Below are 13,604 nucleotides of genomic sequence, written 5' to 3'. Positions count from 1 at the left end.
TGCCACTTATATCCAGTTGAATGAAGGTATAGTTGAGTTCCCTGATTTTCTGCTTACTCGATTTGTTCATTTATGAGAGAGGGGTGTCGAAATCTCTTAACTGTGATAAGAGTAATTTGATGCTTTGTTGTTCGGCATATACCCATTAAGAATTGTTATGTCTTCTGAAGAATTGATTGTCATTATATAATGACCCCCTTTATCCATGATACCTTTCAGTGCTTTTAAGTCTGCTCTGTCCAAAATTAATACAGCTATTCCTGCTTTCTTTTGATTTGTGTTAGCATGGTATATTTTTCTCCATTCATTTACTGTCATTATATGTCTTTATATCTAAAGTGAGTGTCCTTTTTTTTTTTTTTTTTTTTTTTTTAACAACATATAATGTATTATTAGCCCCAGGGGTACAGGTCTGTGAATTGCCAGGTTTACACTCCTCACAGCACTCACCATAGCACATACCTTCCCAAGTGTCCATAACCCAACCACCTTCTCCCTAACCCCCTCCCTCTGGCAACCCTCAGTTTGTTTTGTGAGATTAAGAGTCTCTTACGGTTTGTCTCCTCCCAATCCCATCTTGTTTCATTTATTCCTCTCCTACCCCCTAGACCCCCCACATTGCCTCTCAACTTCTTCCTATTAGGGAGATCATATGATAATTGTCTTTCTCTGATTGACTTATTTCGCTAAGCCTAATACCTTCTAGTTCCATCCACGTTGCTTTTGATGGCTGCATCGTATTCTGTTGTATATATATATACCACTTCTTTTTTTTTTTTTTAAGATTTTATTTATTTATTTGACAGAGAGATCACAAGTAGATGGAGAGGCAGCTAGAGAGAGAGAGAGAGAAGCAGGCTCCCTGCTGAGCAGAGAGCCTGATGCGGGACTTGATCCCAGGACCCTGAGATCATGACCTGAGCCGAAGGCAGCGGCTTAACCCACTGAGCCACCCAGGCGCCCCAGTATATACCACTTCTTCTTTATCAATTCATCTGTTGATGGGCATCTAGGTCCTTCCCATAGTTTGACTATTGTGGACATTGCTGCTATAAACATTTGGGTGCACGTGCCCCTTCAGATCATTACATTTGTATCTTTAGTGTAAATACCCAGTAGTACGATTGCTGGGTCATAGGGTAGCTCTATTTTCAACTTTTTGAGGAACCTCCATGCTGTTTTCCAGAGTAGCTGCACCAGCTTCCATTCCCACCAACAGTGTAGGAGGGTTCCCCTTTCTCCGAATCCTCGCCAGCATTTCTCATTTCCTGACTTGTTCATTTTAGCCATTCTCACTGCTGTGAGATGGGATCTCATTTTGGTTTTGATTTGTGTTTCCCTGATGCCAAGTGATGTGGAGCACTTTTGCATGTGTCTGTTGGCCATTTGATTGTCTTCTCTGAAGAAATGCCTGTTCATGTCCTCTGCCCATTACTTGATTAGATTATTTGTTCTTTGGGCGTTGAGTTTGATAAGTTCCTTGTAGATTTTGGATACTAGCCCTTTATCTGATACGTTCTTTGCAGATATTTTCTCCCATTCTGTCAGTTGTCTTTTGGTTTTGTTAACTGTTTCCTTTGCCGTGCAAAAGCTTTTGATCTTGATGAAGTCCCAATAGTTCATTTTTGCCCTGGCTTCCCTTGCCTTTGGTGATGTTCCTAGGAAGAAGTTATTGCAGCTGAGGTCGAAGAGGTTGCTGCCTCTGTTCTCCTCAAGGATTTTGATGGATTCCTGTCTCACATTGAGGTCCTTCCTCCATTTTGAGTCTTATTTTCGTGTGTGGTGTAAGGAAATGGTCCAATTTCATTTTTCTGCATGTGGCTGTCCAATTTTCCCAACACCATTTGTTGAAGAGACTGTCTTTTTTTTCCATTGGACATTCTTTCCTGCTGTGTTGAAGATTAGTTGACCATAGAGTCGAGGGTCTATTTCTGGGCTTTCTATTCTATTCCATTGATCCGTGTGTCTGCTTTTGTGCCAGTACCATACTGTCTTGATGATGACAGCTATGTAATAGAGCTTGAAGTCTGGAATTGTGATGCCACCAACTTTGGCTTTCTTTCTCAACATTCCTCTGGCTATTTGAGGTCTTTTCTGGTTCCATATAAATTTTAGAAGTATTTGTTCCATTTCTTTGAAAATAATTGATGGGATTTTGATAGGGATTGCATTAAACATGTAGATTGCTTTAGGTAGCATAGACATTTTCACAATATTTGTTCTTCCAGTCCATGAGCTTAGAACATTTTTCCATTTCTTTGTGTCTTCCTCAATTTCTTTCATGAGTACTTTATAGATGTCTGAGTATAGGTTCTTTGCCTCTTTGTTTTTTGGGTTTGTTTACTTTTTTAAAATTTTATTTATTTATTTGACAGAGATTACAAGTAGGCAGAGAGGAAGGGAAGCAGGCTCCTTGCTGATCAGAGAACCTGATGCAGGGCTCGATCCCAGGACTCTGGGATCATGACCTGAGCCAAAGGCAGAGGCTTTAACCCACTGAGCCACCCAGGCACCCCAGGAATTAATTCTTCTTTAAATGTTTGGTAGAATTCCCCTGGGAAGCCGTCTGGCCCTGGGCTCTTGTTTGTTGGGAGATTTTTGATGACTGCTGCAATCTCTCCTTACTGGTTAGGGTCTGTTCAGGTTTTCTATTTCTTCCTGGTTCAGTTTTGGCAGTTTATATGTCTCTAGGAATGTATCCATTTCTTCCAGATTGTCAAATTTCCTGGTGTATAGTTGCTCATAATATGTTCTTAGAATTGTTTGTACTTCTTCGGTGTTGGTTGTGATTTCTCTTCTTTCATTCATGATTTTATTTATTTGGGTCTTTCTCTTTTCTTTTTGAGAAGTTTGGCCAGGGGTTTATCAATCTTACTAATTCTGTCAAAGAACCAGCTCCTAGTTTCATTGATTTGTTCTATTGTTTTTTTGGTTTCTGTTTCATTGATTTCTGCTCTGATCTTTATTATTTTTCTCCTGCTGGATTTAGGCTTTCTTTGTTGCTGTTCTTCAGCTCCTTTAGGTATAGGGTTATGTTTTGTATTGAGATCTTTCTTGTTTGTTGAGAAAGGCTTGTATCGGGCGCCTGGGTGGCTCAGTGGGTTGAGCCGCTGCCTTCGGCTCAGGTCATGATCTCGGGGTCCTGGGATCGAGTCCCGCATCGGGCTCTCTGCTCAGCAGGGAGCCTGCTTCCTCCTCTCTCTCTCTCTGCCTGCCTCTCTGCCTACTTGTGACCTCTCTCTGTCAAATAAATAAATAAAATCTTTAAAAAAAAAAAAAGAAAAGAAAGGCTTGTATCGCTGTATATTTTCTACACAGGACTGCCTTTGCTGTGTTCCACAGATTTTGAACTGTTGTATATTCATTATCATTTGTTTCCATGAATTTTTTCAATTCTTCTTTAATTTCCTGGTTGACCTATTCGTTCTTTAGAAGGATGCTCTTTAGCCTCCATGTATTTGGGTTCTTTCCAAATTTCCTCTTGTGACTGAGTTCTAGCTTCAGAACATTGTGGTCTGAAAATATGCAGGGAATGATCCCAGTCTTTTGGTACTGGTTGAGACCTGATTTGTGACCCAGGATGTGATCTATTCTGGAGAATGTTCTGTGTAGTAGTGAAGAATGTGTATTCTGTTGCTTTGGGATAGAATGTTCTGAGTATATCTATAAAGTCCATCTGGTCCAGTGCATCATTCAAAGCGCTTGTTTCCTTGTTGATCTTCTACTTGGATGATCTGTCCATTTCAGTGAGGGAATTGTTAAAGTCCCCTACTATTAATGTATTATTGTTGATATGTTTCTTTGGTTTTGTTATTAATTGGTTTATATAGTTGGCTGCTCCCATGTTAGGGGCATAGATATTTTAAATTGTTAGATCTTCTTGTTGGGCAGACCCTTTGAGTATGATACAGTGTCCTTCCTCATCTCTTATTATAGTCTTTGGCTTAAAATCTAAGTTATCTGGGCGCCTGGGTGGCTCAGTGGGTTAAGCCACTGCCTTCGGCTCAGGTCATGATCTCAGGGTCCTGGGATTGAGCCCCGCATCGGGCTCTCTGCTCAGCAGGGAGCCTGCTTCCTCCTCTCTCTCTCTCTGCCTGCCTTCTCTGCCTACTTGTGATCTCTCTTTCTCTCTCTCTCTGTCAAATAAATAAATAAATAATCTTTTAAGATAAATAAATAAATAAATAAAATCTAAGTTATCTGATACAAGTATTGCCACCCCAGCTTTCTTTGACTTCCATTATTAGCATGGTAAATTGTTTTCCACCCCCTCATAAAGTACGTTTCTTAATAGCACACAGGCCATGTTTTTTAATTCTCTCTGAATTAAATCAAATTAAATTCAATCTCTCTTAATTGGTTTAAACTGTTGATATTCAAAGTGAATATTTATACAGTTGGATTGATATGTACTATATATATAATAAATACATATATAAATATACTTCTTTATTAACACAATGTATTATTTGCCCCAGTGGTACAGGTCTGTGAATCATCAGGCTTACACATTTTACAGCACTCACCATAGCACATACGCTCCCCAATGTCCATAACCCAGCCACTTAAAATAAATATTTTTATTTGTTGTATTTATTCTTTGCTCCTATTTTTGTCTTCCACCCTTTTTTTTTGCCTATCATGGTTTTCACTTTTAATTTAATTTTTTTTAAAAATTGTATTGATTGGGAGAGAGCACAATTGGGTGGGGGGAGAGAGGGATAAGCAGACTTCCTGCTGAGCAGGGAGCCCAATGAGGGGCTTGATCACAGGACCCTGGGATCATGACTTAAGGCAGAGATAGATGCTTAACCGACCGAGCCACCCAAGCACCCCTGCCTATTCTGGTTTTAAATGAACATTTTTATGACTCCCATTTTCTGTCCTTCTTTTGTGTGCGTGTGTGTATGTGTGTGTGTAAATTTATTTTTTTTAGCATTTTTCCTGGTGGTTGTTCTCTGCATGCCTTGAATCATGATTTAGTGTCTGACATTAATTTGGGGGGAAATTCTCATTCATTATTGTTTCAAATGTTTCTTCTTTTCTCTTTTTTTTAATCCTGGCATTCTCATAACCCATTTGTTACTTTTTTTGTAGTTGTCCCACAGTCTTTGGGTAGTTTGGGGTTTTGGTTTGTTTTTGTTTTTGTTCTTTCCAGTATTTATTTACTTTGCTTTCTGGTTTTTAAGGATTCTGTTGATAAGTTAGCTCATAGAATCATTCTTTAGCTATGTTGAATCTACTAATAAGCCCATCCAAGGCATTCTTTATTTCTGTTGTTGTGTTTTTGATCTGTAATATTTTGCTTTGATTCTTAGCATTTCCATCTCTTTGCTTACATTGCCCATCTGTTCTAATATGCTGTATAGTTTACCTGTTAGAGGCCTTAACATATTAATTATTTTTAAGTTTCTGGTTTGATATTCCAGCATCCCTGCCATATTGGAGTCTGGTTTTGATGCTTGCTCTGTCTTTTCAAATTCTGTGTTTTGGTATGCCTTGTAATTTTTTTCTTAATGGCCAGAGGTGGTGTACCAGGTAGAAGGAACTGATGTAAACAGCCTTTTCGTGATGTGGTGGTTAAGGTGTGTTGGGATGGGAAGCATTCTGTCATCCTAGAATTAGGGCTCAGTCTTTTAGGTGCCTTTGCCTCTGGAGTATGAATAATATCACAAGTTTCTCAGCCTATACCTATCCCTCCTCCCCTCTCAGAGGAACAGGATGGCTGGAAGCAACTGGACTTGGAGGCAGTAGTTTGTACTTTTTCCTCTCTTATGGGTCCAAAAAGAGCTGGTTTTACAACCTGTTTAGCTTTCGACTTGTTAGTTCGAAGTTGTGCTTTGCAAGCAAGCCTCTTACATGAGGAGCTGGAAATCAGAAGTCTGATTGTTTTTTGTTTTCTTTGTTTTTTTTTTTTTTTAATATTTGATTTTAAGAATACATTTTAAAAATTTATAACTTCACAAAAATTTTACTTTATTGAGATATAATTTATATATTGTAAAATTCACCCATTTTAAGTGTATAATTCAGTGGCAAATTTTGACAAATTTAACAAGTTGTATAGCCATCACTATATTCTAGTTTTAGAATATTTTTGTCAACCTAATAAAACTTTTCATGTCTATTTACAGTTAATCCCTATTCTCACCTCCACCCCAGCTAACTACTAGCTTACCTTCCATCTGTAGTTTATCTTCTGTCATCTTAGACATTTCTAATAATAAAAGTACATTCATCCAGTGAATAACTGTGGAGTTTAATGTGGTATATGGTATGAATTTATCCTACAAATAAACCTTTGATTTTATTCATTTCAAATTGTAAGATTTCCTGAATTCTAATTATTAAATATTTCTGTATAGCCCTTACTGTGGGGGCACCTGGGTGGCTCAATTGGTTATGTATCTGCTTTCGGCTCCGGTCATGATCCCAGAGTCCTGGGATTGAGCCCCACATCAGGCTCCTTCCTCAGCCAGGTAGCCGGCTTCTCCCTTTCCCTCTACCTGCTACTCTGTCTGCTTGTGAGCTCTCTCTCTCTGTCAAATAAATAAATAAAATTTTTTTTTTAAAAGCCCTTTCTACGTTAAAATTACAATAAGAAACTAAAAAGTTATTGTCTCAGCCATCAGCATTGTTACTATGTGTTTGAGAAGTGTTGGTGGTATTACCATTATTGATAATGACTGCACAGAAGCTTCATTTTTCCAGCATAGGAAAACAAATACTTGATTTCTTGATGTCTTTCAGACTCAGGGTCTAAATGTGAGACCAAGAAGTTACTTCCAAATCTGTGCAACAAATCTGGGCAAAGCATCTATCAGAAACCAGTTTCTGCTTCACAGAAGGTTCCCACTGGAAAGAGGGGCTGCAAGAGGAGTTCAGTTCTGATAAAACCCAGGAAGGTGCATTCAGGGAAGAAATCTTTAAAATGTAATGACTGTGGGAAAACCTTTGGTCAAAGCTTATCTCTTAAACTTCATCAGAAATCCCATACTGGAGAGAAGCCTTATGAATGCAGTAATTGTAGAAAAGCTTTCAGACAGATTTCATCCCTCATTCTTCATCAGAAAATTCACAATGAAAGGAAAAGTTATGAATGTGGTAAATGTGGAGAAAGCTTCATTCAGAGAACATCCCTTATTCTACATGGGAAAGTTCATAATGGGAAGGAAATCTCTGACTGTGGGAAGGCCTTGAGTCAATGCCCACCTCTTAGTGTGGGCCAGAAAATTAATTTTGTTGAGAACATCCACCAGTGTGGAAAGTGTGGAAAAGACTTCATTAGAATGTCATCCCTGTTACTTCATAAGAAAATTCACAGTGGAAAGAAAAGATATAAATGCAATAAATGTGGGAGAGGCTTCAATAAGAAATCAGCCCTTGTTATACATAAAAGAAATCATACTGGAGAGAAGACCCATGAAAGTGAGAAGACCTTAATTCAGAGTCCACAGCAGAAAAGTCACCATTTAGAGAATCCTTATAAATGCAGAGCGTGTGGAAAATCCTTTAATAGAATTTCATCCATTATGCTTCATCAGAGAATTCATATGTCAAAGAAAACCTACAAATGTGATAAATGCGAGAAGGTCTTCAGGAGGTTTTCAACCCTTATTCTACATCTAAGAATTCATAATGGAGAGAAATTGTACAGATGTAGTAAATGTGAGAAGGTCTGTAATCGGCATTCATCCCTTATTCAACATCAGAAAGTTCATACAAGGAAAAAGAAACTGTTTGAATGTAAGGAATGTGGAAAGATGTTTTCTGGAACTGCCAACCTTAAAATACATCAGAACATTCATTCTGAAGAGAAACCTTTCAAATGCAATAAATGCAGTAAGGTTTTTGGCCGACAGTCATTTCTTATTGAACATCAGAGAATTCATACTGGAGAAAAACCCTATCAGTGTGAGGAATGTGGAAAAGCCTTCAGTCACCGAATATCTCTTACTCGACATAAGAGAATTCATACTGAAGATAGACCATATGAATGTGATCAGTGTGGGAAGGCCTTCAGTCAGAGTGCACACCTTGCCCAACATGAAAGAATTCACACTGGAGAAAAACCATATACATGCAAAACATGTGGGAAGGCCTTTAGTCAACGGACATCCCTTATTCTGCATGAAAGAAGTCATACTGGAGAGAAACCGTATGAATGTAATGAATGTGGGAAGGCCTTTAGCAGTGGTTCGGATCTTATTCGGCATCAGAGAAGTCATTCTTCAGAGAAACCATATGAATGCAGTAAATGTGGGAAGGCATATAGTCGGAGTTCATCCCTGATTCGACATCAGAATACACATTCTGAAGAAAAAGCTTAAGTTTGTTTTAAATATGTGAAAGCATAGAGTGAGGCTATCAAAGTAGCAGAGACCAAGGCATTGGAAAATGCACTTGTCTGTTACATAAGTTTTGTATAAATGGGACCGTTTGATGATGTGTCCGTCCCACTTTGAAAGCCGAAGAGCAGAAGTCATCGGAGACTTTAACCAGATAATTTGTGATCACCTGAGTCAGTGACCTTATCATAGGTCCTAATTTCAAAGTAGCAAACTCATATGATTTGATCAGTCATTTTTAATGAATACCACACTTCATGTGATAAGAATTGCTGATATTTTATTTCCAGTGTAATTTTAAAGCTGTTTTATTAGTCACACACAACAAAGTAGAACTACAGAGTCCATATTTGTGGATGGGGCTTTGAGCCTGATTTAAGGTCACGTGAAGAATGAGTTTAAGTTTGTCTCTTAGGACTGGAACTATCACATGTAAGAGATTTCCTGGGCAAACCAGAGTGCTACTTCCAGCTGGCAGAAAATTATGGGTGAGAAAAGAGTGAGTCTTCAGGTGGTTAAAGATAGTCCTCATAATTGTGTGGATGAGTTGAGTCATTGCCATATTGTCTCCGAATGAAGATGTAATATTCATCGTGTGAAAAATCTGACAAGCCTGAGACAAACTGATGGGAAAAAAGAAAGCAGAGAAATGAGAAGTTAAAAGCAGGGAGAAATTATTTGTTACTGTTTTACTAAAAATAAATTTGTCTATATTTATATAAATAAACATTGGTATTTTCCTGTAAGAACCCTGGTGTGTAATAAGTGATTGGTGGAAAATGAGATGCCATTCCTTGAATATGTCTTCTCAAAATGCATATGTTGAATGCCTAACCTCTAATGTGATGGTACTTTGAAATGGAACCTTTGGGAGATATTTAGGGAATAGATGAGGTTATGCGGGTGCATCATGATAGGATTAGTGTCTTTTTAAAAAAGGATGCCAGAGATCTTGCTCTTTCTAGTTTATGAAGATAACTGCAAGAAGATGGCTGTGTATAAGCCAGGAAGGTAGTCCTCACTACATCCAACCATGTGACATTCTGACCTCGGACTTTTAGCCTCCAAAACTAAAAAAATAAGTTTCTTTTGTTTAAGTCACCTCCTCTGTGGTATTTTGTTATAGCATCTGGAATGGCTAATACATCAGGGGGAAACCCTGGATTTATGTACCAGGCTCTTTTCCTGTCTGCTAATCACCATATATGATAACTATCAGTCTCTGTTTCCAGCTTGTGCAAAGTATGTGAGAAATAAAATCAGATTTTTTGTTACTGGGCTGTATATACTTGCACTCTTCTGCAAAAGCCATTTTTAAAACCACCCATATCCTGTTAAGGTAACTGTGGAATGCATGACCACATGGCTTTAGGTCACTCTGATTTTGACCACAACTGAGAAAATAACATCCAGATTTGCAGAGGGTAAGCATGCATACAGAGTAACCGTAAATTTTCACTTACACTTGTCATAGTCATTCTGTAAAATCAGCATAAAATATCTCTGATATTTGGAGCAAATAGGTGAGCAGATAATAAAGGTTCATGGAGAGGCATGTCTATTCTTCCTCCCCTTCCATGCCCTTCCCTTTGTTTAATTCTTCTGTTGGTCTGCCATAGGGATTGATTCCAAATCATTGGTCACAAACCTAGTAAACTGTTAAGACAGTGTTCTTGCTTATAGACACTTAGAATTTATAAGGAAATACAGCATATTAGAATGTGGAAACATACCCGGTACACAGGTAATCTAGAGAAGATGGTGAACTCCAAGGTGAATAGAGGACAGGGGGACATGGTCCCTTGGAGATAGTGACTATATTAAAGGAAGAATAGGACATTAAAGTTGGCAAGGCACACAAAAGTTGGAAGGCTGCTGAGGGCAAAGAGAAAGTACAGATGCAGAAAATAGTCACAGAAGGTTGTAGAGTATTAAAGGAATTACAAATTTCGGTATTTAGTACAGTGACTGGCACACAGGAAGTGGTTAGTACTTATTAAATATTGAGTTAAAATGGATTAATGAAAATAGTATATCCTGATTTCCTCTGAGATGTAATTGACAGGGAACACTTAAACCTGGAGGTGACCCAGGTTTATTGAGATAAACCCTTGGGAAAACAGGCTCCCATTTTAAGGAATCACTAGTAATGTTTGAAGACTGCTAAACTCTGGGTAACCATAGCAACAGCCAAACTTAAACCTAGCCCACTTCCTGTCTATATTAATGACACTCCCCCCGTCCCCCGCCACACACACAAGAGGCTTAACAGAAGAAATGACACAACCATTTCTAGGAAGTCTATTTTCCTCTTTCTACTGTCCTGTACAAGATTCCTGGCTTGGGGCTTGGGGCAGGAGGGGAGCAAAATTAAGTACTGCAAAAAAGCAAGAAGAATCTACACTCCCCACTCCCACCAAGTGAAAGAACAACCCAGAATTACTGAGAAGTATATAGGTGTTGGACTGACAGAATTTTTAATATGTTAAAGGTTCTAATAAAGTTGCACAACAGCAAATAACATGGGTCATTTGAGCAGAGAGAGAGGAATGATGGAAATACTAAAAATGACCACAAACTGTACCGTCAGCAGGCTTACCAATATACTTGACACAGCCAAGGAAAGAATACGTGAACTTGAGAATCCCCCAAGCCAGAACAACTTGGGGCGGGGGGCAAGGGGTGCAGGGAGATGACAAAAAAGAACATCCAAGGGCTGTGGGGGAAGGATCTACTGTTCCAACACATGCATAACTGGAATCCCAGAAGGACCAGAGGAAATGAGGAAGAAATATTTGAAGATGCAATAATGACTGACGACATCAGAACATATATATAGGTCAGAGAATACCACGAATGATTTTTTAATTATGGAGAAACAATGGTAAGAATTACAGCAGACTTAGGGGGGAAAATTACAGTAGGGGCACCTGGGTGGCTCAGTTGGTTAAGCAGTTGCCTTCAGCTCAGGTCATGATCCTGGAGTCCTAGGATCTAGTCCCACATGGGGCTCCCCACTCAGCAGGGAGTCACCTCTCTCTGATCTCTCCCCTCTCATTTTCTCTCAAATAAATATCTTTAAAAATTAAAAAGAATTACAGTAGACTTAGAAGTAATGCAAACTAGAGGACAATGACGTTTGTAAAGTGCTGGAAGGAAAAAGCTGTCTTTATTGAAACTTCATGGAAATGTCTTTCAAAATTGATAGAGGAATGAAGACCTTCCCAAAATAAAAACAGTACATTGTCAGAAGACCTATCTGAAATAAATGAAGTTCTTGAAGCAGAAGGAATGTGAAACCACAATAGATTCCTGGGTATACACAAAGGAAAGAAGAGAAATGGAATAAATGAAGGTAAAATGATTTTTCTTTGCTTATGTAAATGTCCAAAAGATAACTTTAAAGCTGTAACATGCTTTGTGTGTTTATTGCATGTAAAAGTAAAATTCATGACAAGTGCAAAGGTTGGGAGGGAGAAACAGGGAATATGTTACGCAGGACCTTGTTAAGTGGCACATTACTTGATAATACATTCTGATTAATTAAAAATACATGTTAACGCTAGTGTAACCACTAAATTTTTTTAAAGAGATAAATTTGTTAATAGAATAAGATGGAATAATGTAAAAACATTCAATTAACCCAGTAGAAAGAAAAAAAAATCCAAAAAATGGACAGAACAATTAGAAAATGGTTAAGAGGAAGGATTGATTTTAATCCAAATATGTATTATTATATCAGTTATTTTATATACATATATATATTTACATTTACATATATATACGTGTGTATATATATATGTGAATATATATATATATTTATATATATATATATATATATATATATATATATATATACACAATGCAGATGGTTTAGGGGCACCTGGGTGGCTTAGTTAATCATCTGACTTTGACTTTGGCTCAGGTCATGTTCCCAGAGTCATGGGATTGAGTGAGCCCTGGATCGGGTTCCCTGCTCAGCACGGAGTGTGCTTCTCCCTCTACCCCCTTCCCCTTATCATCTCTCTCTCTCTTTCTCTGAAATAAATAAATAAAATCTTTAAAAAGAAATACGAATAGTCTAAGCATACCAGTTAAGACAAGAGATTCTAAGGGGCGCCTGGGTGGCTCAATGGGTTGAGCTGCTGCCTTTTCGGCTCAGGTCATGATCTCAGGGTCCCAGGATTGAGTCCTGCATCGGGCTCTCTGCTCAGCAGGGAGCCTGCTTCCCTCTCTCTCTCTCTGCCTGCCTCTCCGTCTACTTGTGATCTCTCTCTGTCAAATAAATAAATAAAATCTTAAAAAAAAAAAAAAAAAAGACAGATTCTAAGACTGAATGGAAAAGCAGGACCCAGGTGTATGCTAGCAGAAACACACTTTATACAGGCATAAATCATTAAAAGTTAACTAGTGGGTTATGAAAACACTAACAAAAAGAAAGTTGGAATCCCTATATTAGTATCAGATGAAGCTGACTTTAGAACAACAAATGTAATCAGGAATAAAGAGAAACATATAACAAAGGAATCAATTTTCAGGTAAACAATCCTAAGTGTATATGTATCAAGTTATAGAAGTACAAGTTACACAGCGAGAAAAGAACAGAAAGGGGAAATAGACCAGTTCACTATTATTGGGGATTTCACCATTGTCTTCAGCTATTAATAGAACAAGTAGACACAAAATCAGAATATAGAAGACCTGAACAACACAATTGACCAAGTTACCTAGTTGACATTTATAAAACACCCCAAGAGCAGAATACATTCCTTTCAAGAACACATGAAGAAGTACACAAGACCACAAAGCAAATTTTAAGTTTTAAAGTTATATAAAGTATATTCCCTGTCCGTTGCAGAACTAATTAACAATAACAGTAAGGATTCTGAAAATATTTGGGAGACTTACATTACAAATTACAGAGGCACCTGGGTGGCTCAGTCGGTTTAGCGTCTGCCTTTGGCTGAGGTGGTGATCGCACAGTCCTGCAATGGAGTCCCGCATCGGGCTCCCTGCTCAGCGGGGAGTCTGGTTCTCCCTCCCTTTCTGCCTGCCATTTCCCCTGCTTGTACCCTCTCTCTGTCAAATAAAATATTTTTAAAAAATTACAAAATTACATTTAAAAAATAACCAGGTTATCTCTTTCTTCCTGAGAAAGCTTGGTAGTTTCAAGAAATTTTCCCCATTCCCCATTTTCCCTTCACCTAAGTTGTCAAATTATTTTCATAAAGTTCGCAACATTCTCTTACCATTTCA

The 13,604-nt window shown here is 38.2% G+C and overlaps 1 protein-coding gene across 6 annotated transcripts in view; it reads left to right on the top strand.

Moving 5' to 3' along the window:
* ZNF667 (zinc finger protein 667) overlaps positions 1 to 9,622 on the top strand; it is a 48,123-nt gene extending 38,501 nt beyond the window's left edge. For all 6 annotated transcript variants that reach the window (XM_059152349.1, XM_059152345.1, XM_059152347.1 and 3 more), the window contains one exon: positions 6,751 to 9,622. In XM_059152349.1, coding sequence (XP_059008332.1) covers positions 6,751 to 8,330 — 1,580 coding nt within the window. In that variant the 3' untranslated portion in view covers positions 8,331 to 9,622. The remainder of the gene's footprint in view (positions 1 to 6,750) is intronic.
* The last annotated feature ends 3,982 nt before the right edge of the window (positions 9,623 to 13,604 follow it).

Source organism: Mustela lutreola, chromosome 16 (assembly GCF_030435805.1).
Source record: "Mustela lutreola isolate mMusLut2 chromosome 16, mMusLut2.pri, whole genome shotgun sequence".
NCBI lineage: Eukaryota > Metazoa > Chordata > Mammalia > Carnivora > Mustelidae > Mustela > Mustela lutreola.
The sequence above is the reverse complement of the archived record's forward strand: the minus strand, read 5'-3'. Positions and strand labels throughout refer to the sequence as shown.